At 39.2% G+C, this 26,158-nt stretch overlaps 1 protein-coding gene and 2 long non-coding RNA genes across 4 annotated transcripts; 2 read left to right on the forward strand and 1 right to left on the reverse strand.

The window, feature by feature from the left end:
* The first annotated feature begins 55 nt into the window (after positions 1 to 55).
* On the forward strand, positions 56 to 2,632 carry LOC124627096 (uncharacterized). Its single transcript, XR_006981614.2, has 2 exons — positions 56 to 711; positions 1,557 to 2,632. It is a non-coding gene; the product is annotated as an uncharacterized LOC124627096 (long non-coding RNA).
* Positions 2,633 to 2,760: 128 nt separating this feature from the next.
* Positions 2,761 to 13,455, reverse strand: LOC108263800 (caspase-6). 2 transcript variants are annotated; one of them, XM_053679917.1, is made up of 9 exons: positions 13,363 to 13,455; positions 12,881 to 12,928; positions 12,619 to 12,646; positions 11,560 to 11,602; positions 11,307 to 11,456; positions 10,581 to 10,657; positions 10,284 to 10,459; positions 9,501 to 9,648; positions 2,761 to 8,465 (listed from the first exon to the last, which is right to left on the reverse strand). In XM_053679917.1, the coding sequence occupies exons 2-9, from the start codon at positions 12,908 to 12,910 to the stop codon at positions 8,218 to 8,220; spliced, it is 900 nt and encodes a 299-aa protein (XP_053535892.1). In that variant the 5' UTR covers positions 12,911 to 12,928; positions 13,363 to 13,455; the 3' UTR covers positions 2,761 to 8,217. The 2 variants fall into 2 exon arrangements, with proteins under 2 accessions (XP_053535892.1, XP_017320446.1); XM_017464957.3 differs by lacking the exon at positions 12,619 to 12,646 and having other exon boundaries at positions 13,363 to 13,453.
* A 7,331-nt stretch (positions 13,456 to 20,786) lies between these two features.
* LOC128632754 (uncharacterized) lies at positions 20,787 to 25,829 on the forward strand. The gene is made up of 2 exons (XR_008396359.1): positions 20,787 to 20,908; positions 24,630 to 25,829. It is a non-coding gene; the product is annotated as an uncharacterized LOC128632754 (long non-coding RNA).
* The last annotated feature ends 329 nt before the right edge of the window (positions 25,830 to 26,158 follow it).

Genomic DNA, 26,158 nt, shown 5'->3' on the forward strand with positions numbered 1-26,158 from the left:
GGAGGCTCACGAGCGACACTCAGCTGCACGGATCCGCGTTTACATTAAAGCCGCGGTGCGCGAAGTCTCACTCACTCTCGTGCAGAGTTCAAGCCCTCCTCGGACGTGTGTGTATGTATGAGATCTTGATTACGACATCGTGTGTGTGTGTGTGTGTGTGTGTTTAAGTGGTTTTGGTCAGGGAAAAACAGAAAGCGTGGGAATTTATTTTGTTGTACATCATCAACTGAACAGCTACCGTGCAACATGACCAGGCAAACCTTACCGTCTGTTGTAGGCATCACATCTGTGGTAGCTGCCGTGACATTGTTGTTGTTGTTGTTGTTGTTGATACACACTCCCTGCACCAATAAGTTGTGGCTCATGGAAAAGTTCCTGAGCGTTAATCATTCATTCATTCAGTTTCATGTTATTAAAGTCTTTCTTTCGGGTCATTTAAGCATTTGAAAACGTCTCGCAGTGGTCTGCACGGTGTGTGTTCCGCGCCCTTCTGACGTTTTGATGACGGTGTGACGGCGCAGGTGCATCGCTGACGTTTCGATCTCGACAGCCGCTGTCTGATCTAATTACAAACGGAATCAGTTAGGATGATGTCTGTGTCACTATTACACGTAACTCTTAAATACCCGAGTGAATCGTGAGTCACGCAAAACCGTGGAGGTTTTTAGACGTCTACAGCGTGATCTCTCTGCAGCCAGACGCCAAGGCAAGGTTGGAAAATGACCAGGATAAAAACACTTCCACATCATTTTGGTCAAATATATTTACGTTTTCTTATATTATATAATCTTGTATTCTTATATTATTTTATATATATATATATATATATATATATATATATATATATATATATATATATATATATATATATATATATATATATATATATATATATGTATGTGTATATGATTTTTTTTAGGTAGATTTTCATTATTTAGCTGCAGCAACATACGGTGTGTTTTTCCGGCTCAATTGACACATATTTGGTACTTATCTGGATCAGTAAAGTTGCATTTTATTTATATATATATATAGGTTATGTGTAATTTATCACATATCATGTAATAGACGTTGAGCACTACTGATGTTAATGTGATGAAATAAAAAATCCTCTGTAGAATGTTAAAAACTTGAGACCAGGCTTAATCACATTTGTAATTCCATCTTTTTTTGATGAATTGGTGGCGAGTTTCCTTTGGGTTCTCCGAAAAGAAAAAAAAAAAAAACCCCATGCAGGTAGATGGATTGGCTAGGATAGATTGCCCCTAGGTGTGCTTGGTGCTGAGGTGGACAGGTGTACTGCTGACTGTGACCGGTCTTCCCGGGATAGATACATGGATACTGGATATTATAGAACTCTATTTGGAAGCAAACATAACAGGGTTGATTCTATGAAGATACAGTAAAGGGTATTGGTGTTAAAATTATGCTCTAGTCCTTAATGTTTGTCATTCCAGCTGTTTCTTTCCTGAGGCTTTAATGTCTCGGTCTGGGTCAGTACACACACAATCACGGGGAAGATGAAAGTAAACGTTGCGTTTCATTCGGAAATCAAGGTTCCGGAGTCTGGAGGAAGAGCGGAGAGGAACAGATTCCCAGCTGCTTGAAGTCCAGTGTGAAGTTCTCACAGTCGGTGATGATTTGAGGAGCCACGTCATCTCCCGGTGTCGGTCCAGTGTGTTTCCTCGAGTCGATGCAGCGTCTACCAGGAGATTTTAGATACTTCATGCTTCATCTGCTGACGAGCTTTATGGAGACGCTGATTTCCTTTTCCAGCAGGACTCTGCACCTCCCACAGTGCCAAAACTTCTAGTAACTGCTTTACTGACCGTGGTAGTTAAGCAGTGTTGTTTTTTCTCGAGGACATCCGAGAACGTCCCTGACCGCTCGCTCGTCCGGACGCTCTGTAAAAACCTTTCTGTGTGAATCGAGTAATAAAATCGAGCTTCTACCACCGTCATGTTAAATGACGTAGTATGGAATGAGTCTCCAGTGTCAGCGGTACAGCTGTAATGTTACGTTTTCCGCCATTTTCGGGACGGAGGAGTTTCTCACGAACATAACTCCCGCGTAAACTCGGTTTGTTAAAAGTCTCATTTTTGTGATGTTCAAATGAACGTATATTTATAGAGGATATACCGAGTGATCGTTTACATGTGTCAATGCATGTTTCAAAGACATGTCTTGTACCAAATACTAAAAAAAAAAATGTTGCCTTAAATGTTTTCTTTCATCGGGTACAATTTCCTCTGCAACAAATAAGCCTTTTATTTACTTTAATGTATTATAATTTTGGCAGGAAAAAAAAAAAAAACAAAAGCTGGAGCTGTTGTGGGATTTTACCTGCAGAGAAAAAGCAACGAGGCTCTATATTTATTTATTTATTTATTTATTTATTTCACATTGGTATTTAACTAATGTTTAGTATTTTTTTTTTTTTACTTTACTTTTACTATTATTTAAATTTTTATTATTTAATTATTGTACTTATTCTATTTTTTCACACTTATACATATTTATATGGCTATTATTTTCTTTTTCTGGCTCTTGCTAAGCTGCTATATTGAGAACAGGAACTAATTCGTGTCATCGATACATAACAGAAACTGTAACTATAAACGGATAAAACAAATGGACGATGTGTCATTCTTTAATAAATTAGAAATTGTAATGGTTGGTAAATTTGCTGTCGTGTAAAATAACAGAGTTCCCGTATTTAACGCCGGATTTCCTCCACTATTATTTATTTCTAAACGTCGGTGTTTACAAAACAACAAGAATACACACAGTAAACAACACACACTCGGCAGCACAGGATTTTTCCTCGTGTTTTTTTTATACACATCTATAATCCCAGATGAATTAAAAACATTGTGGATCAAATCAAACCCAGCCACCAGTTACAGATCAATCAGATACGAACACACAATCAGATAATAAAAAAAAACAAACAAAACAGCAAGGTGCAAGTGTTCACGTTCCCGTACACACCATCTTAAACAGAACGGTCCGCGGTGCTCGGAGTCTGGCGTCTGCTTTAGTTTGCACGGGAGTTTGACTTGTTTTGAGCGGAAACGTTCCTTTGACTAATCGAATGCTTTTTATGCTTCAAGGCGCCGTGGCATGGATTTCCAAAACCTGCTGAATTCGTGTACGTTTAGTGTCGTAAAAATAGAAAACGCTGGCGTTAAATCACCAGCTCTGAGAACAGCTCGATTCTGAAGGTACGACTGGTACATTAGTAGTCATCAGTAGTAGTGTTTTCTACCTGCTCTTAAAACAGTGATATTGGAGTGTAAGGTGTTTAATAGGACCAGGAGACGCAGGACTTCCTGAGCTCGTTTCATATTGTATTCAGCAGGGCTCAGATCTAGACCAGTTATGTTTTGTGCCTTTTGCTTGTTAATGTGGTGAACAGTGGAGATGGTCAGGGTCTTAAATGCAACAAGGCACCTATTAACACATTCACAGGAGATTTTGTACTTGTAACTGTAAATGTGAAGTGTTTTCATCTGATGAAGATCAATAGCAGAGCAGGGCTACGTGCTCATCGCCTAGAAAGAGCTCTGGTACCGCTCTACCTGGGTGGAGGAATTAACATGATGATATTTTCATTCTGTAACAGTTCAGCCGCTACTCACCGAGAGTCCCGTCAGGCGGGGAAACCTTCTGCCAGATGATATTCCTTTCTTTTACTCTATAATTGTACATTATAGAGAACCTAGATACTGCTAGAAATAACCTTTTGTGCATAATTTCCCCATTTTATCTTCTAATGTTCTTCTAATTATGGTACACACACACGCACACACACACACTGAACTATGTATGGGACTATCCACTGAACTTTCTACACGACTCTCTATGGGATATTTAAACAGAGCTAGTGTCAGAACTTTGCAGGTGGACAAGAGTACCTTGGATCCTCAATCATGATTGGTCAGCCCTATGTGGCTGCCACTTTTAAATCTACATGAAGTTGGAGGAAACCCTGCCGGGTCAGATCCCATGGAAATGTAGCTAAAAATCTGCTCTAAATTTAATGTCAAACAGAATATTTAAAAACAAAAACAAAAGAACCCCATGTGCATTTATGACCCAGACCAACTGTACTGTCTAATCACAGAACGAGGAGCTGATCGGACGATAAAATCTGTTTTTTGTACCAGTTGTTTAATCTCTCCTCCTTTTCCTTAATAAAATGTTTTTTTTTGTTTCTGATTGTTGTTATAAATTAGATCCAGTGAGATCAAATAAAATGTATACTACTGAGCCACGTTAATGTAAAATAGTCTAGTCAGAGAAAACCCCTTTTTTATTATTATTTATTTATTTATGATTCACAAAATGTTCCACTCCAAGACCCAAAAACAAAACAAAACACCGAACAATATGACTTTCCACAGAAACAAAATGTTTTATAGGCTCCAGCGGGTGAAAATGTTGTAAACGGTTATATAACGGTCGTCTATTAACGGGGTCATATGATGTCCTTTGATGTTTTCCTTCTCCTTTAATGTGTGTGCGCATGTAGAAGATCTGCAGTTACAAAGCTCATCATCTCCCACAAAGGGATTTATTGTATGGGACAGAGAGCACGGCTCCAGACCCGCCTAAAACGCCTCGACTGAAGTCCAGATGTTACTTCTGCAAACGTCTACATCGCTATTTGAAACATCAGCATAATCCCACCCGAAGGCGGGCGCGAAGAAAGAAGGCGAGGCTTCGGTGAACTGTGTTAGGGGCGTGTCGTGGAGACGCGGTGTGTTTCGATGCGAAAGCCAAACCCCTTTGTTTTCGTTTGGCCTGCCGAAAACGGATGAAATTAGGAATCAGTGGTTACTGTTTGTTTATTAACGCTGTTCCTGAGCAGAACCACCGAACGTTTGCTTGAGCACAGCGTCTTTTACACAGGACAGCTTCCTGAACCTGGAGGAGTACAACGCAGGCTATACACGAAGGCTCCTTGTAAGAAAAATGGGGCGATTCCCACTTTCCCATCTTGCGTTTCTGAATCAGAACCTGCAAGTACGTTTGAATTTATGACGTATCTGCTATTGACTGGTCAAATGCGGAGTTTTGTGGCTCAGGGCTCAGTTGTAGACGTCTGCTAACGTGCTAGCTAAAGTTATTGTGTTGTAGTTTTGATATTCAGCTGTGGGAATGTGTCTGTCGATTGCACAAGCCAAATCAAACCCTTATAACATCGTATCTGAAACGTAAGAGACTGACGAAACGTTCTGTTCAAGTCGCGCTTGCAAAGTTGGTTCCGATTGATCTGCTCGATCATCCGCATTTTCTGAATCCGACTCGGGCTCGAACAGACACGGTAAAACCCACTGCGTTATTAACGGTCATGCGTAGAAGCTTAGAATTGCTTCGGACGACTTGGAAGATATTAAGGCGCGTTACATTTCCGACGCACGCCGGAGGTTTTTGGCCAATCAGAGCACTCTGGGCTTTTCGGAAGGAGGGGCTTTGGAGAAACCCGTACTCAATCGGAGCGTTTCAGGCAGCCTGGGAATAGAGGTACTGCATTAAATGTGCAGTATGTGAAAAATAATGTTTTTAAGCATCAAAGCGTCTTAAACTACTCTAAAAACACCCAATAAACAAAATAAATGGACTTTTGAAAAAAAATAAGACGCATCACATGACCCCTTTAAGACTTTGGTAGTGTTTCGTCCGTTATGTTCGGATATCGTGATGCCCGATTGGACGTTGTGTCTTTGATCCCACCCACATCTAGACTGCAAAATACAAACATTTCTGCTACAGCTTTTAAACGCTGGTGTACGACTGATAAAAATGTATACGCTGCTGAATAAAACGTTTCATTACCAAGACCGAGCGAGAGACGAAAACACGGAATTCCCTTTTCTTATAAACAAGAGGTCAGCGTGGCAAAGTGTGATCTGATCTCAGATTGTGAACTGAAATCAATAAATCAACCCGGAGAGAAAACCGAAATATGCTTGAGGAAACAGATCACACGGTGTAAACGCGTGTGAACCGACATCGAGAGTCTCATTAGGGGTCCGAGCACCAAAGGAAATCCAGTCGTTAGGAATCCACGTTGAGATTAGCAACCATTTAAGGGCGTTTGCTTGATATTCCACAGCTTTTGCTAACTAGTCTGAGGTCCTTTTTTTGCATATCTTCAAGAAACTGGTGACAAAATACTCAGCAGACTATACATTTCAAGAACGGTAAGAATATGGCTGCCACACTGCATTAAATTAAAGTTTAAATTTACTCAAACAGCTGAAACTCATGACCGATTGTCAGGTTGAGTTCAAACAGCTGTTCCTCAGGAGCTGGAAGTCCGGTGAAGATAACATTTGGCCATTACATTAACATTAGCCAATTAACTTTCCACAGGCAGTTCTCAGGGTTAGCATGGAGTACCATCGTGAAACGTAAACAGGATGCTCACGTACGGACTCTAGTGCTCGGTGAAGCTTGGGAAGAACCGGTCAGTGGGGATGCTAATTACGACGAGAGTTTGGACCCCGCAAATCGCCGCTTGTGGCTGTATTAAGAGGTTAGACTTACTTTACTAGCCTTATTGCTCTATTCTGATATCGTGCGCAAAAATCAGATCAGATCTATCAGACTACACGGAAAAGCTCACACGACTGGATCACCTGTAGTTTGAGGTGTGTGTGTTCAGTGACCACACACACACACACAAAAAAAGGTGTTGTACAGGTACAGTTTTGTTCCCTGTGGTACCCTTAAAGGCTGAGCAGTGGTTACGGAGTTCTTACGTACCTTAAATGCGTTTTTAAAGACCAGCTACTATCTGAAACGTACAGACAGACTGAACTCTGCTTCACTTCTCAGTTCTACAAGCATGTGCACAATGAATCGCTGTGCAGAAATGAAGTCTCCGTTCTGTGAAATCACCTGCTCCCATGTCCGAGTAAATCTCGGTGCCACAAAAATCCCAACTTGTTTAACAGGAAGCGGCTGTAATTCCACCTGTGTACACATACCTCGACAACACAGATGGCAGGGAAATTCACAGTGTGTGATGAGGGAAGTGAAACGAATAAGTGTGTTCACTTATCTGCACTGTTGGACCGGTTTTAAATAACGATTACAGAAGCCACAGCACCTGCAGGAAAGGAAAGGCTCTGCTGCGGAGAACAATGGAAATTTGACTGACCCAGACCGCTGAAAATGTTTTGTTTTAAGTGGTTCCCTGAGGTAAACATCTACTGTTATCGGTTCTCAAACTTAACTCTTTGTTTTTATTTATATCCCTTGCCTTGACGTGACAGTTGCCTGGCATAATCTTCAATTTTACTGGTTCCTTTATTTAGTTCACTTTTTATATTAAAAAAAAAACAAACAGAACAAAAAAAAAAAAAAAACACTTTCAGTGGATCCCTGAGATATTCCACCATTTATATTTGTTCCCCAACCATTGGTTTCATGATTTAAGCACAAATTTTCATTGGTCCCCTTTAGATACACTGGTCCATTTTCATTGGTCCCCTTTAGATAACCCTCCCATTTCATTGGTCCCCTTTAGATAACCCTCCCATTTCATTGGTCCCCTTTAGATAACCCTCCCATTTCATTGGTCCCCTTTAGATAACCCTCCCATTTCATTGGTCCCCTTTAGATAACCCTCCCATTTCATTGGTCGCCTATGTTCATTGGTTCCCTAATATAATCCCAGGTTACTGATTTCCTTATATATGGTTCTATATAAGGTTACATTTTCAGAGAAATGAAGACTGTTTTCGAACTATCATCCGTTTTCCATGGAAACCTGAGATAATGCACAATTTTTATTGGTTCCCCAACCTAACCCTTTATCATTTATTAATTTCCTGACATGAATCCTGTGTATCTATCCTGCATTTCTTATTAGTTACCTGGCATAACCACCCATTTTAGTTGGTTTTCCAAAATAGCATTGTTTTCATTAATTCTGAGATAACCCTCTACTTTCATTGGTCCCTTGATACAGCCCTGTATTTCCATTGGTTCCCTGCCATAACAATTCATTCCCACTGGTTCCCTAGTACAGATTTAAGAAAGCAAATCTCCCATAATTTCAATTTTTGTAAACCCTGCAAGCTTTCGTAAACATTGTGGCTGTTCATCTACACCTCTCTCTCATGCTGAATAAACTCCAGAAAGGCTTAAAGATAAATCAGAGTCCCTGAATCTGTGTGTGTGTGTGTGTGTGGATGAGAGTGACTACACATAATCTCCTCGCTTTGGCCTGAAGTAGAGCTTCTTGGTGAGCATAGAGGCGAAGCAGGGCACCTGTTTCTTGCCGATTGCCGAGAGGTCTCTGCAGTTCCCCACACTGCGCTGAGACACTTTGCGGTTGATGAGTGTGAGCAGCTCGGTGAACTCCAGCGTGGAGCCGTAGTGCTTCAGCAGCTCACACAGGTCCTGAACAAACCAGGAACCATTCACGGTCTCCCTGTGGGAGTAGAAACCTGCAGGGAGGGGAAGTCCATATCTACATCAGCACACAGCCAATGTGTTATATTACCTATTACACTTGTTTTGCCCTATATTACTGTAGAGGTCCAGCTCCTTTCTTGAGGGAATCCACTCCAATCCAATCAAATCCACTCCTCTCAAATCTACCAAAATTCACTATAGCATAAAACCTGATGGACACCCCGTCACCGGTGTTCCCCGCCCTGTGCCCCCAGGCCCCTGGGATAGGCTCCAGGTTCCCCGCGATCCTATGTAGGATAAGAGGTGCAGAAAATGGATGGATGGAGTGGATAAACCTTGATGCTCAGAATCATGACTATTGAGGAAGTTTATGTTCTATTGTCTATATAGGGGACTAGAAATAAGACATTAAAGCCTGTAGTGGTTTTACCAGACAGACCGGTCTCAGTGTGGTTTACATGTCTGGCATACCGTAGTAAATACTGCACTAAAAACGTGTGCACGTGGTTGACAATAAAAGATCAAATCAGTGCAGGCCAGAATAAATAAATCATTGACCTGGGGTACGATTTGGTCATAAAGTACAAATCCTGTTTGAACCTGACTCACCTCCTGCCCTTAGAAACGGCATTCATCTTTTAGACTTGGGCCAACAGGATTAAAGGTCGAAAATGTTCAAAGGACCGTTCAAATAAGCCGATCTCATGTCAGAAATTTGCATTACAACTTAATCACGTATGATTTAGACACGTGTGTTCAGATGTCTTAGTTTTAATATACAAGTTTACATCCGTGTGGTTTTTTGACGTCTCGATGTATGATCCCAAGCATTTTTAACAAATGTTTATAAACTTATTGCTTTGATGTTCCACGGTTCGTTACTTTAAAGACGTGTATAAATTTTAAAAAATAATAATAATAATAATAATAATAATAAAAAAAACCCCGCACTGTTCACTTTGTTTAATTTAATTCGATCGTTTGCACCTATAATGTAGAATACGTATAATAAAGGTTTAAGTGATGGCTGTGATCGAGTGACGTAAGGCGTGTGTTTCAGCACTCACCCTCAGCTACTGAGTAGCACATGATGAAGTCGGCTCCTGCAGGGAGCGTTTGCACCACACCGGCGTCCACTACCACCTCATTGACCAGCTCGCTGTCCACCATGTCCATGGGAGTGACCGGATCGTCGTGTTTGTCCCCACGACACGCCTGCCATTCACCAAATAGACATTTATACACGGTCACTGTACACTTATTACAAAAAGAAATGATAAGGCTAATGTTAATACTGTTATACTTAACATCACACCACATTTATATACTGCAGTACACATCCAGCCAGAAATGTGCTCACAGACCTGCAAAACCCATCTAAACACTGTCCTAGTGGGTGGGGCCTAATATTCTAATGAGCATGCCTGATTGACAGCAGTCTGTGTGAGATTCCACCAGGTTACTTTTAGTTTTCTAGGTCTGCTTTAGCTTGCTAGGGTCATTTCGAAGAAGAGAACGCTGTTAAGATCCAACTCTTGAGTTAAGCCGTCCTCGATGGCTAACCATAGTTACTCTGAGGTACTTGTCCAATCATTTGAGATGAAGTTTTGGTGTTTATAATAAAACTATAACGGCGCTGCCAAGAGTGACGAACCAGCCAGAAATTGGTGCGATGATCACGGTCATAGAAACATAATTAATTATAGGGCAAATATTCCATTTAATTTTAGAGATATTCAAGCAATAAAAGTTTACGGTAATTTATTCAGTCCTTCTAGATAGCCTAGTATAAATGATTTCGGTTTGGGCAATCATTCTGAGCTACTGGACATCGGGAGTTTTTTGTTCACCTGCAGGATGAAGATCTTTGGCTTCCCCACCAGACTCCGACATTTGTCTCCTCTGAACAGAGACGTCATGTCCTGGACTTCGATCTTGTCGTCCTGGGCGTAAACGTGTCCGTTTTCGCCATGGCTCAGGAACACGCAGACGAAGCAGTCAGCGTCTGCGTGATTAGCGTTAGCAGCTGGGGGGGGGGCAACGGTCACGGTCAACGCGAAAGCAAAACCACAGGTAAGTGAGTGTAGAGAAAGATGTACAGTTCTGTGGGGGGGGGGGGGGGGGGGGGTCTGGATTCATGTGCATACCTTCAGTGATGATGTGCAGAACCTCTTCCCGTTTCTTATCATTGTAAGTCCTCACCTCAAATTCCAGCTGCTCAAACCTGAAAGCGTGGGTCAGAAGTTTTTTAAAATCACAGCCCTGATGTTCATCATAGGGAACCATTTAAATCACACAGAGCTCTAAATTAAAGCTGCAGTATGTAACCTGTGAATGTAGAGACCCCTCTAACACTGTGTTACAGTGTTCATTATGGTGCGTGTAACGCTCGACGAGGTGGTACCCTTCCTTCTTCTTCTCTCTCGCCCTTGTATCCCTCTCCCTCCTTCCCCAAAACCCGTGCTTTCCCTCCCACCCTCTTCTCCTGCGTCCGTCTCCTCTCCTCCTCTAACCGGTGGATTCGGGCTGTAACCAGACTTCAATTCAGCAGTGCTTGGTTTGAGGGGAGGCATTGTGAAATGCACGTTTGGTGAAGGAGAGGTGTGTGCACGGGGATGCTCACGAATACCGACAGTGCCGACAAATCGGTCTGGGTTTCAAGCGTTAGCTAGGGAAACGTTAGTGAAAAATTGCGTGGAATGTGAGCAGCAGTGGCAGGGGTGTCCATCAGGTCGCAAGACGATGTGCATTACAGTGTGTCTCACCTTGTGCATTATGGTGTGTGTTACGGTGCAGGTTGCAGTGTGTCGGTTACACTGTGCATTATGAACCTATGTTAAGGTGTGTATTAGAGTGGGCGTTATGCAGCGCACCTCTTTTTGAGGTTGTCCCTGTCTGCCGTGGATCCATTTCGAGAGTGAAGCCTGAGTTGCCAGTAAAAGTTCTCCTGGTTAAAGATGAGCGCCAGACCTCTGCGTTTGTGCTTCATGTTGTACTCCTCATTTGGGTCGATGTTGCAGGCACTGTGGGGAAGGGGGGGGGGGGGGGGGTTGTTCAGCACAACTGAAACGCTTAACTTATAAATTATAATAAATTCAGCATGATTGTTGTCCCCCATAATCTCACCTTCGATATCTAGCGTCCATCTCTGTCTGGCCTCCTTCCTGCCCTGAACATACAATGTGCAACATTTGTTTTACAAATATAACTGAAATTTCTTCCGGGGCATGATGTAAAGTATTAAACACAACAGTGTGATGTGATGACGCGTTACTGCCATCAATAACTGTGGGAGAAATCGTTACAGCGCTGTGGAGAGTCGTGCAAACATAAACGCACTTTGTAGAAACTGAAATTAGACGCTGTTCAGGACTCTGATCACTCAGAGATAGAAGACACGCCCAGGCCACACCCCTGTTGTTTATTAACCTACAGGTTGCACCGAGTTGCAGTGACCTGGCAGCAAAAGTCAGAGCAAAAAACTCACTTTACACAAATGTCCTCAAAAGTACTTATTCAGGAAGGACATGTCTGCTTTGTTCACATTCAAACGTAGATCAGAAAATCATTTTATCCTGCACTGAGGAATTTTATCCTGCACAGGAAGTAAATTCCAACAGGAAGAAAGCGGGAAAATCCCCAATCAAGTCTGTTGAGATTCATTATGATTCATTACTGGTACTTGAAAAACTGAATCCTGTTCTACTTTCAGTTTCTACAGTGTCTCTAGATTTGCATGACAATAAATATTTGTTCCACGGCGTGGCAGAGTTCTGGATTGTGATTGGTCAGAAGGTGTTGATTAATTTTCTAGAACAGCAGCTTTGACAATAGTGGAGTTTTATATTAATACGCTCGTTGTAATACGTTATTGTTTCTATAGTAACAGCTCGTTCACAGCGACTCGTAAAGCGGACGCTCTGCTAATAATAAACGATTGAAAAAGTTGTGTGTTTAATCGTTGATAAATGATGGACCTTTTCTGTAAAGAGACATTTTTTCAACATTAACGGAAGGAGTCTCCAGTGTCAGAGGTCAAGTTGTAACTTTGTTTTCTTAGTGACATGACAAACTATGTGTGTGTGGGTTTTTTTTTTGTTTTGTTTTGTTTTTTTGGACTTAGTAACTATTATTAAGGAATGACTGTTTATACTTGCTATAATGTAAGTGAGAGCAGGAACTAACTTGTTTTGCTGAAGTGCCACAACACTAACTGTAAATATAAATGGATAAATAATAATGTCATTCGTTAGTAAATTAAACTGTAATCTCGCTGTGGAATAAGAGGAATAATATACATGAAATGCACTGTTATAGGAAAATGTTTAATCCAATTTGTTGATTATTTATCTAAAACACTACAACTACATCCCGTTGTGTATTATTCCTTAATAAAGACATAAGAGTTACACCATGTAGTGCATGAGTGCTTTAAAATGAAACAAACCTGTAGGAGTAACACGTTGTGCTGAGCCATGATCCAACTCCACCTCACCTGCAATGATAAACACCAGCATTAACAACAACAACAATCCTGAACTTGAACGCTGCACACGGTAAATAAAACACCTTATGAACAAACTATATGTACGTCGTAGCTTTTTCTAAACCTCTAATCAAATGTACAACGACTATTCAGCATATATGCACTACATTTCAGCAGGTTTGAGATTAATATTAGAAATTAGTGAGCTATAATAGTATATTAGAGCAGCGCAGGTCATTAAATGACTCAGGAGTTTATGAGACGACTCATAAACTCGACTCCTACAAGGAAGCATGTCCTTCCAAAGTAACCTCAGTTTACAAGTAAATACGAGCGCAAACTAAACAATATACATAACGCACGATACTTACAGTACTTAATAAAACGTTTATATATATATTAAAAAAAGTGATTTTTTTTTAAAAAGCGAAAAACTTTATTACCTGCAACTTGATCTTTCTTCTGACTCGCCATCGTCGTTTAACCTGTGAAAGCTGAATACACCATTAAATGACAGCCATAAGCCTCGCCCACTCACACTTTGATTGGCTAAAATGATAATAATTCTAAGCTCTGATTGGACCATGAAGATGTCGATCAAGGAAAGGCACTACTTCCGTGTTTCCCTCGTTCGCCTGAGGTGAAGCGTTTCTTCTTTGGAAATTCAGAGCAACTTGCAAGGGCTTGTCTTGTATGAGATTGTAAACTAGCAAAGTTAAAGAGCTTTCACACAATATAATTAATCAAACTTACATATTTAAGACTACTGTTGTCCTCTTTAAAATAAATATAGATGATAAATATGTATTCTGTGACAGTAGCCTTGAAACTTACTCAACATTTGTTTTGGTTATGTCTCATAAAATACTTCCTGGATTTCTGCAAACTTACATTTAAAAAGAGATGAATACTCATGTGTGTTACATTTCATCCACAAACACAAGATATATTTTTGTTATAAACTTAAATATGAATCTTAATGGATTCATTATTAATATCAATATGAACACCTCAGCGGAATGCTTTTCTGCTCACCGCGGTTGTAAAGAGTGGTCATTTGAGTCACCAGAGGCTTCCTGTCAGCTCGAACCAGTCTGTCCTCTGATCTCTCTCCTTAACAAGGTGTTTCCACACACAGAACGGACACTCAGAGAATGTTTTTCGTTTTTCACACAACTCGGTGTAAACTCTACAAACTGTTGTGGGTGAAAATCTCAAGAGATCAGCAGTTTCTGAGATATTCGAACTGGCACCAACAACCATGCCACGATTAAAGTCCGTGAAATCACATTATTCCCTCATTCTGATGTCTGAAATGAACATTAACTGAAGTTTTTGACCTGTATCTGCATGATTTTATACACCGCTCAGCTGACAGAACTGGATGAATGAGCAGGTGTACAGGTGTTCCTAATAAAGTGGCCGGTAAGTATAGGCTATATATTACATTAGAGCTGCTTTGTGACAGTGTCTATTGTTAAAGGTACTATACAAATAAATGGAATCAAACTGAATTCATAACATAATTATTTTTAATAATTTACTTATACTATACAACTCTAATTCCAAAAAAGTTGGGACAGTATGGAAAATGCAAATAAAAACAAAGAGGAGTGATGTGCAAATGTACTTTGACTTGTATTTAAACAAAAAACTTATAAAGACAAGGTATTATATAGATGTTTTCTCTAATCAACTGCATAGTTTTTTTTTTTGAAGGTAAATGTTTATTTTGAAATTGATGCATGCAACACGTTCCAAAAAAGGTGGGAGGGGCAATTTAGGACTAATAGCGATGTGAGAAGTTGAAATAAAAAGGTGACGTGAAACAGGTGAGGCAATCGTCTAATCATGTATATCAGGAGCCTCCAAAAAAGGTTGAGTCCTTCGAGAGCAAGGACGGATCAAGGCTCGCGGATCTGCAACAGATGCGTCAGTGAATAATCCAACACCTTGAGAAGAACATTCCCCAAAGACAAACCGGTAGGATTTTGGGCGTTTCACCTTCTACAGTGCACAATATAATTAAATATTCGAGGAATGCGGTCAAATCTCGGTGCGTAAAGGGCGAGGCCGAAAACCACTTCTGAATGCGCGTGATCTCCGATCCCTCAGACGTCACTGTCTTAAAAACCGTCATGAGTCTGTAATGAGATCCTGACATGGGCTCGGGAATACTTTGGTAAACCTTTGTCACTCGACACCATTCACCGCTGCATCCACAGATGCAAGTTAAGGCTTTACTATGCAAAGCAGAAGCAACAAATCAACACTGTCCAGAAGCTCCGCCCACTTCTCTGGGCTCGGTCCCATCTGAGATGGACAGTAGCACAGTGGAATCGTGTTTTGTGGTCCGACGAGTCGACATTTCAAATAGTTTCCGGACAAAACAGCCGCCGTGTTCTCCGGGCCAAAGAGGAAAAGGACAATCCGAGCTGTTATCAGCGTCAGGTCCAAAATCCAGCATCTGTCATGGTATGGGGGCGTGTCAGTGCACATGGTATGGGGGCGTGTCAGTGCACATCTGTGAGGGCAGCATTAATGCAGAAAGATATGTACACATTTTGGAGAAACATGTGCTGCCTTCCAGAGTTCTCTCTTAATTTTGTGTTATACTCTTAGTTATTGTTAATGCATAAATAAAAAGGGGAAAGAGGTAGAGACAACACTGTAAAGGAAAAGCAATATCAAAATTAGAGTGCAAATATATATGTTTAATTTTTGGTGAGTTAAGAATAATACATTTATCATTAAAGAAAGTCTACACATCTGCATTAATTAAATAGTTCAAATTAATTATATCATATTAATTACACCATTCCATACAAAACCAGAGTCTTCTGAATTTACATTATCTGAAATTAAATATTTCATCCCATTTAAATCTTAATTTAAAAAAAACAAAAAAAATAAAAACACAGCTCTCTTGAAAGTAAAACTAAAACATTATAGAGTGAATCTATGGAGACTGTTACAGTGAGAACCCGCACATTCATATAAAAACACTGGTTTTTGTAACTAATATAAAAATAAATTGTTCTGTATTCTCTTTAACATTTGCACTCACACAAGAGCGATCACTTTACACCTACAGTTAAACACAAATCTGCAGACCTTTATGACCAAATTAAATAAAATAAAGAGATTCATTTATAGTAACAGAATCTTTTGTGTATTTTGTTTCACAGATGTTTTTCACCATGACAGAATGGAAACAGACAAATAGCGTTATATAGTTATATAGTAAAAAATACAAACGATCAAACGTATTCACTCTTTATAAGCTTCCATGTCATTTTATAACTCAACACACCTCCTTCTTCATCACTTCCTTGGGGTTTTTTTCTTGATTTTCTCATTTTTACCGTTTTGTAACTCGTGTATACACTTTCTTTTCTTTCCCCCATCCAGAAAAGCATGAGGGATGTAAACGTTTGCAATTAACTCTATACATACTAAACAAAAACAGAAAACAAGAGCATAGTGAACATTTCTCATTTCTAAAAATACATTAAAAATGAATTTATCCAACACAGTGCCTTGTGCAATGGAAGAACTGATTTCACTAGGAACAAACTCACATTTACTTACACACACAAAAGATGCAAAAGTCATGTTCACTACTTAACTGTAACGTAAGTTCGCTGTAGATTGACCTAAACCATATGAGCAGTAAGAAATAACCACAGTAAGACGTGTTGTTAGAACATGTTATACGAGGAACATTTTCTTAAAGTATCTGACATTCTGTGTAGAACTCTAACCAATGGATGTGAAATCAGGGACTTCCAGAACGACGGTTCGACGCTTCAGACGTTCCTCAATGCCATCAGGAGTTTCATCAGAGGTCAGCTTTCTTCTCATAGTGGCAGATACACGCAGCTCTCTGGCTCTCCAGGTAGGGTTTACAGCCCAGGTGCTCGATGGCATCGAAGACCAGACTCACCCCTAATTCACACGCTGATTCATAGAGACACAAAAACAGTCACAGTGATATATACAGTAACAGTGAAAATCTGTCTCTAGGACAGAATCAAACATGGCAGTGAACAATGAAGAGACAATGACTTCTCAATGACTACTTCAGTCTTTACTGAAGTAATTGTTAAAAATCTATTCACTTGCTTCTACACAGATCATTTTCAATATGTGGAATAGACTCTTTGGAAGTAACTCAGTTGACATGACATCTGTGGAATCTCTGAAATGAACTCGAAGGAATCGATTCTTTTGAATTGATTCTATATGGAACCGGCACTATTGAAATCACTCTCTTTGGAATCCATTGTCCAGAATCCACACTCTTTGGATGTGGACTCGTTTCTGTGGAATAGACTCTTTGAAACAGATTCTTGGAACGGACTCGTTGGAATGCAGTCCTTGGATTTGGAATCGACTCTGTAGAATCGACTCTGTAGAATCGACTCTGTAGAATCGACTCTGTAGAATCGACTCTGCCACCAAAAGGTGCCATGTTCTAAGTTGTTTAAAACATCTCGATGTATCTATCAGGAAATGAAAGCTGAAATTCTGATCTATCGTCTCATATTCATCTTTTGATCTCAACTCAGATGTCTTCAATATATAGCAAAAAACAAAGGCACTGGCATTACTGTTGCAATACTTTCAGGGGAGACTGTATCTAATGAGTAGGATAAGGCTATGATAGGGCCATTTTTAGAGGAGTTTATTGGCTTCTCATAAAGAAAGTTTCAAGCTTCATTCTGTATTTATATGATGGTGAATAACAAATCTCACGAGAGGAGCATGTACACAGTTTGTGTTCAAAGTTACAGAGTTATGAAACTGATTATGGATTACGATTATGTTATACCATAACTTTTCCCTCTGAAATGATTTGTCTATGTTGGGCAGTGTTTACCCTGTACACTCTGCTCTAGCCCTGGCATCTTCAGAATGTTCCTGCAAATGGTCTTCAGGCAAACCTGGAACTTCTCATCGCAGTCACGCTTTTTCTGTCCACACGTGTCATAGCAGCGGTCGTGTTGGTCACAGCAACTGGTTATCAATGGGATTCTGAGATCAAACTGCAGAGAAAAGAAGAGTGTGATAAATAAACAAATAAATCAATAAATATATAGTGTAAATAAACTCCTAAAACTAAATTAACAAGGAATAAGTTATATGCTGACTTGTATACGTAACTACAGACTGTATCTCAGAGAAAGAGTAACGCGTCACTTCCTCCATTACACCCTGTGGAGAAATAATCCATTTCCATGTGCTCGTGTAAAGTTTTATTTCATAACCCAAGATTTTCACTCTATCTACTCTATCGAGTACTACAACCCCATTTCCATAAAAGTTGGGATTTTTCCTAAAATGCAATAAAAAGAAAAAATCTGTGATCTGTCAAGTCTGTTGAAACTTTTATTAGCTGACAAAAGTACAAAGAAAAGATATTCAATGTTTTCACTGACCAGGGGCCTGTACCGGGAAGCTAGCTGAACAAACAAACCAATCCGATCCAATCAGGCTTTACTGGTACCATGACGCTGGCGATCAACATACTCCGTCAACCCAGGCTTTGATCCTTAAGCTATGATTAGTCCACGAGCGCGTGTGGTCAAAAATCATTTTGTGGAAATATGAGGAATTTAAACCCACACTAACTGCAGACGGAGACCCCGTTGCGGTTGCCAAAGCTCGGGAACATTACCGACCGTGTAAATACACAAGTTTACTTTTATAGGCTCACAATGAGAATAAAAAGACTGAAAACTTCTGGCCAGCTGTGCAGTTACATTTGTCAGGACAATTAATATTAAAAATGAAATATCTTGAATTTTCTCTCCAGGTAAACACACTACTAAACAATTCTGGTTCAGATCCATTAAAACCCACTACCTCCAACTTCACGTGAGTTCAGGCAGAAGACTGCAGTTCTGAAATTTCTCTGTGAAATTCTCATCGTGAAGTCATTTGTATCGTGACAATATTGCTTTCTCTTCATAATAGGAGTTCAGAGAATGAAGTTACTGGTTACATGGAATACAATCTCAAAGTCTCCCTCAATCAGACTGGGAATGGTAGGTTTCACCACAACTTGATAATCTTGCTCAATAAAAGTGTGTGTAATTTCTCTTTCTAATGATTCTGAAATTGTTTATCTTCCTGTAAATTACTTCGTCACTAAAAATGATTCTGTTGTTGAATCCTCTACAAGGATTACTCCAACTACAGCTACAGTGCAGACTTCTCCAGAACCTCCATCCACAATGTACGAGAAATTTCTTTAATGGATATTTAAGCAAGATTTACATTTCCATTAAAATCTGTGATGCATTATAAATTGGAACTTATTGTGTTTCTCTAGCAACGGATCAGCTGTGGTTCAAACCAGGCTGGTGTTCAACTCGTCCTCTCCTGTTCTCCATGAGACTGCCGTCCTTAGTGCTCTCGAAGCTCTGCTGAACTCTACACTCTCAAACCTCACCGAGCCTGTAAAAGTGTTGAATTACACCGTTGAGGGTACGTTCTCCTTTCTTATCTCACAATACATTTAAACCTGAACAATTCATTGTCCCTTTCTAATGAAATCTGTAACTCCATCAATCTTATTGAAGCACATTTGATTTTTTCCCCCAGAAATTTCAAACACCGCCTACGCAGTTAACATTACATTCAGCATCAGTAACATCAGCATGTCTAAGAACCCTGACCTCAGGAATGACACCTACACCCAAGTGGAGAACATATGAACATTCTAACAAATGTCTATAGATAGGGTGGGATTCAATTTCAGAGTTATGAATTAGTCCAAAGATTCACAGTGAACACAGGTGTATCTGAGACACAACACTCTCATAGCAGGGAAGCAGGTAAAGATCCAAAACCCTAGAAGGCAGGTGCAGACATAACAGCAGGGCAGAATCATGAATCAGTAATCAAATATAGGACTATAATGGGGGACATAAAGGTTCAGGAATATCCACCCTACATATAAAACATGATGTCTACATTCTTCAATTATAAATCTTTGAAACTGTTTTATTTGTAAAAGAAAAAATGGTTACACAAACAATGGAATGTTCTTATATCTCACAGAGAATCTGATTATTTATCTTTCCGTTTCCAGCTAAACACACTTCTAAATGAACCTGGTGCAGAACCATTTGAATCCCAGAGCTCTTTCTTCACGTAAGCTCACAGCAGTATTCTTTCCTCTCTCAAAATACTGTTTGGTAATTATTATTGTAAAGTGAATTGTATTGTGATGTTTGTGATTTCTTCTACTGGTAACAGGAGTTCAGGAAACCAGGTTAATGGTGATATGGAGTACTACTTCCAAGATGGAGACACCAAAACACCAGCAGCCTTCCTGAATGAGCTTACACCTGTGTAAGTGTCCTGATATTAAATTCACAAGTATGTATTTTTAATCTGTGTTCTCACACCGTGTGATGAATGTCATCTAATTAAAATTCATGATAGATTATGTTATTTTGATTTTTACTCAATGTTCCTTATCCCTTATTTACTTTATTTATTTAATGAGTGGCTAAGTGTTCTTCTTTATCTCCCTCTTTTTCTTGATTTCTTTTATTAATTATTTTGTTTTTTTCCCTCCTACTTCAGATTGGGGAATGTCCTGATACGTATTCGTCTAGTTTTTAAGAACTTGAGCAGAGTACCTAGTGAGGCTGATGTTCTCAATGCTGCTAATGCTCTGCTGGACTCAAAGATCAGAAGAACACGATCACTTGTAATACAAACACTGAGTGATCCTGTGAGCATACAGAATGTCATCTATGAAAGTGAGTCTTGAAATTGTAATTAAAAATGTTTTAAATATAATGTATTTTCTCTGAAGGTCTCACTTATAATTTAATTATATTCTTTTCAGAAATTGGCAACAGCTCCTGCGTTATAAGATTTGTATTTCAAATCACCAATGTGATCATCTCCAAGGACCTTCAGCTGAGGAACGGAACATATGATTTAATACAAAACAAGGTCAGCAGCCTGGTAAGTGTAAGCCATTGTTTTCTGTCCCAAAATTTCTTTACACAGTAAAATAATATTTATTTTGACTATGTTCATTTAAAACTTATTTTTACCCCCTTTATTAGCTGAACACTATTCTGAATGTGAACAATGTTCCTGCGTTTGTCTTTCCACAAGCAAACTACACGTAAGTGCCTTCTTTTCTCAAGCCCTTTTCTCAAGCCCTTTTCTCAAGCCCTTTACAAAATAGATAAAAAATAATAATTTTCAACATCATCTTTTAAGAATAAAATTTATATGAAGAATATAGACATCATGTTTTATATGTAGGGTAGATATTCCTGACCCTTTAAGTCCCCCATTATAGTCCTATATTTGATTACTGATTCATGATTCTGCCCTGCTGTTATGTCTGCACCTGCCTTCTAGTGTTTGGGATCTTTAGCCGATTCCCTGCTATGAGAGTGTTGTGTCTCAGATACACCTGTGTTCACTGTGAATTTTTGGACTAATTCATAACTCTGAAATTGAATCCCACCCTATCTATAGACATTTGTTAGAATGTTCATATGTGCCTGGTCATGTACACTCACAGCGTTATTGATGATGTTCTCCACTTGGGTGTAGGTGTCATTCCTGAGGTCAGGGTTCTTAGACATGCTGATGTTACTGATGCTCAATGTGAAGAAGACTGCATAGGAGGTCTCTGAAATTTCTGTGGAACAAATCAAATGTCCATAATAATGTTTTAGCTCAAATATGGATAGGACAATGATGTGAAAAGTTGTAATATGTATTAGTAAAGAAAACATACTCTCATAGGTGAAGTTCAGCCTGTTTACAGAGTCAGAGAGGTTCGTGAGTTGTGCACTGAGAAGAGTCTGGATTGCTCCAGGGGAACAGGACAGGAGGAATTGAAGAGCATCCTGGTCTGAACCACAACAAGAGTGGTGGGCCTCAGGACTACATGGACAGTGGATACGGTTTGAGCAGCAGGAGTGGTGAAGGTCGACAACTCATTAATTTTGAGAATTTCAAAAAGAAATCCACTTGGTGTCCTCTTGGTTTCACCTTCCACAAAGATGTATTCGAAATTAGCCTCAATTGCTATACCATTAAACCTGGAGGAAAAGAAAACATGATTTTAAGAGTCTGTATTCAGTTCTAATTTATGTTGTGTATGGTGTCCTTTGTCCCATGGCTTTGACAAAGAACTATTTACACTGAACTGTCTCCCACTGAAAAAGCTCCTCTAGCCAGTGATGGAATCTTCCAGAAAAAGAACTGTACAAATCCTACTCTACATTGTTGTGGGGGTTCATGCCTCTGTAGACATAGCTGTTCTGATGGTCTTTGCCATCAAAGATGCTCCTGCGTCTGTCTTTCCACAAGCAAACTACACATAAGTGCCTTCTTTTCACAAGTTTCTCTGAAACACTTTACTTTGCATATTGAAATCTCCATATATCACATCCCCTTCACAGACATATAAACTTGTACCTGACTACAACAGGTACACCACTTGCAATACCACCTACCCAGGGGCAGTGATGGCTCAGTGGTTAAGGCTGTGTTTACTGATCAGAACATGTTCCTTAACTTTATACTCAACTGCTTTATACTATACTCCAATGCTTTATACTCAACTCTCGGGTAGTAAGGAATGCATTTGTTGCTTTAGCATGTTTACCTTCGTCTTGGAAAGATACATGCGCTAACATTGTTAGACAGATTTCTAGACAGGAGAGCAGCACCTCTTTAACAGACCAGGTCTACTGAAAAAATGCTCTAAGGAACCTGACCCTATTTGCTGGACAGCACTTACACAACCTTCACCTCAGCAACATTCTCCTGCAATACATTTTGTCACCACACCATGCAGGGGTGGCACCAGAGCATATTTCTTACTGAGATAAAATTACTTATTGGTGATACTGGATTGGTGAACTCACACATCACTAACAACATGCCTAATTATTTTAATTACGACTATACTTTCAACTTGCTTTGATCTTGTGATTTGACGATTGGTGTTCCTTTGATTTGGTTTTCAACTATGCAATTGAACACCACACATTTTGTTAAAGAATCAGAGTCTGATCCTCCACTAATCAGCACGAATTGGATTAAAATCTAAAAAAGCTAGGAAGCAATGTTGGGTCTAATACTGAAACAAAGCCAGGAATGAAACCAAGAGTAAAAGTGGAGAGAGAGAGAGAAGGTTTTCAGATTTTTGGTATGCTACCAAAAATCACTAATTGGTTTTGACAGGTCTAGGTCAAAGGTCATCATCAAATAAAATTATGTTGGCAGGTCATCATCATCAAATATAATTAATATTATGTATATATTTTATATATAATTACATACAGTATCTTTCAAAAGTGAGTACACCCCTCACATTTGTCAATATTTTCTTTTCATGTGACAACACTGAAGAAATAACACTTTGCTGCAATTTAAAGTAGTGAGTGTACAGCTTGTGTAACAGGGTAAATATGCCGTCCCCTCAAAATAACTCAACACACAGCCATTAATGTCTAAACCGCTGGCAACAAAAGTGAGTACACCCCTAAGTGAAAATGTCCAAATTGTGCCCAATTAGCCATTTTCCTATCCCCGGTGTCATGTGACTTGTTACAGGGGGATGTAAACTTTTGAACAGGATCAGTGTAAATTATTAACGTTTTTTTTCTGGGAAACATGTAAATATCTTAACTGCTGAGGGGAAAAAAAAAAGATCTCTAAACAAAATATACCAATGTGTAGTTATCTTCATATTTGACTAGTCATGAATTATTGAATGCATCACAGTAGTTACACTGGATATAAAATACAGTCTGTTAACATGCAATATTTGATGGACCAACAATCCAAATGTCTTTTTTTTTTTTTTTTTTTTACAATTAGATTTCCCTCATGGATTGAGACCTTTTTGAGGTAAAGGGGTTATGTACTTGCCTGAACTTCAGGGTTAGGTCACCAGGAGCTTAGAGCTAAACAGGGCTACCTTGTTGAACAGGTATGAAGATGTCAGACAAATGTGATCCCCATGAAATTAAAAAAAAGACTAAGTATAATCTGCCTGGATTAGGGTTACTAAGGCCCACCCCATGAGCTAGGCCTGATGGGGGGGGGTGTCTTCAGGCGAGTATTGGGGTGAACGGGTCATACATCTATCCTGAAATGGTGACTTGGAGCCATCTTGTGAGTTCATCGCCTATACAGGTGCATCTCAAAAAATTAAATATCATGGACAATTTTTTTTTTTTCATAATTTGATTCAAAATTGGAACTTTCATATATTCTAAATTTATTACACAAAGATAAATATTTCAAGCCTTTTTTTTGTTTTAATCTTGATGATTACGGATTACAGCTCATGGAAATAAAAAATCCAATATCTCAAAATATTAGAATAAAGAATTTATAATACAGAAATGTTGACCTTCTGAAAAATATGATAATTTATGTGCTGATACTCGGTCGGGGCTTTAATCCGGTTGCAGGAATTACTGCATCAGTGCGGCGTGGCATGGAGTCAATCAGCCTGTGGCACTGCTGAGGTGTTCTGAAAGACCAGGTTGCTTTGATAGCGGTCTTCAGCTCATCTGTATTGTTCGGTCTGGTGTCTCTCATAGATTCTCTATGGGGTTCGGGTCAGGCGAGTCGGCTGTTCAATCAAACACAGTAATACCATGGTCAGCAAACCAGTTACTAATAGTTTTGCCACTGTTGGCAGGTGCCAAGTCCAAGTGCTGGAAAAGGAAATCAGCATCTCCATAAAGCTCGTCAGCAGATGGAAGCATGAAGTGCTCTAAAATCTCCTGGTAGATGCTGCATTGACTCTCAACTTGAGAAAACACAGTGGACCAACACCAGCTGATGACATGGCACCTCAAATCATCACTGACTGTAGAAACTTCACACTGGACTTCAAGCAACTTGGATTCTGTTCCTCTCCACTCTTCCTCCAGACTCTGGGACCTTGATTTCCAAATGAAATGCAAAATTTACTTTCATCTGAAAAGAGGACTTTGGACCACTGAGCAATGGTCCAGTTCTTTTTAAAGGCTCAGGAAACCTTTGCAGGTGTTTTGAGTTAATCAGCTGATTAGAGCTCTTCTCAGGTCGCTATTTCTGTATTATAAATTCTTTATTCTAATATTTTGAGATGCTGGATTTTTGATGTCCTTGAGCTGTAAGCCGTAATCATCAAGATTAAAACAAAAAAGCTTGAAATAATTTCAAAAGCTTGAAATAATACATTATTCAGTTAAGAGGTATAGGAGAGCCAGAATGGAATATTCATGAAAACATTTCAACAAGCAAAAAGTCTAGCTAGGGAGGAGTTTTGAAAGACAAAGACAATTTGAGTCTCCCCAAAGAATTTTCACCTTACCTGTGGTCACTAGCTGTGAGTATTGAACAAATGAATTAGGTCCCAAGTACAGGCAGCACAACTGACATTTTCTCTGCAGACTTAATCTTTAAGATAAGGTGAGGAGTTAAACAATCTGGGAGAGCCTCAGAATAGAGATGCTGCTCCTCTGAATCGAAAGAAGCCAGTTGAAGTGGTTGTCATCGAACAAGGTGACTAAACCCGCTAGAGCTGAATAAGACATGTTCCACTGGATGGAGACTCCGGAGCAGACCCAGAAGTTATGTGCTTCATACATTGTGGCAACAGTTTGAGGAAAGGCAGCATATGTGGGTAATGATCGTGTCCACACATTTATGGCTATATAGTGTATTTTCTTGGTTACCAGTTTTAACTGTTAAGATTTTATTTCTCATGTGTTGCATTTTAATTAATTTTCATAAGTCACCATTTAAATTTTATTTCCAATATTTTAATATTCACATAAACATGATGTTATCATTTTTACATATTTGTGGAATGTGTGTATATAATATACATTAAATAACTTTCTTACATTAACTTTTTTAAAATGCATTTCTATTTTTTTTATTCAATCCAATTTTATTTCGATAAAGGTTCTAACAATAGACATCATAAAGCAGCTTTCCAGAAATTTTAAATGTAGTCCATTAATGTACATTGTACAGAAAATCATATCACTATTAATCTGAGTCAGTTTTAAAATCAAGAAGTAATGGACTACATGTAATTTAAAAGTTAAATACAGATTCAAAATGGTTCTCATTAACTTATTGTTAATGTGGAAAACTGATTAAAAATCATGTTACATAATTCTATTTCTGATCATCTCTCTATGAAGAAACACCCACTATTGTCAAGTTGCATAA

Source organism: Ictalurus punctatus, chromosome 3 (genome assembly GCF_001660625.3).
Source record: "Ictalurus punctatus breed USDA103 chromosome 3, Coco_2.0, whole genome shotgun sequence".
NCBI classification, from domain to species: domain Eukaryota; kingdom Metazoa; phylum Chordata; class Actinopteri; order Siluriformes; family Ictaluridae; genus Ictalurus; species Ictalurus punctatus.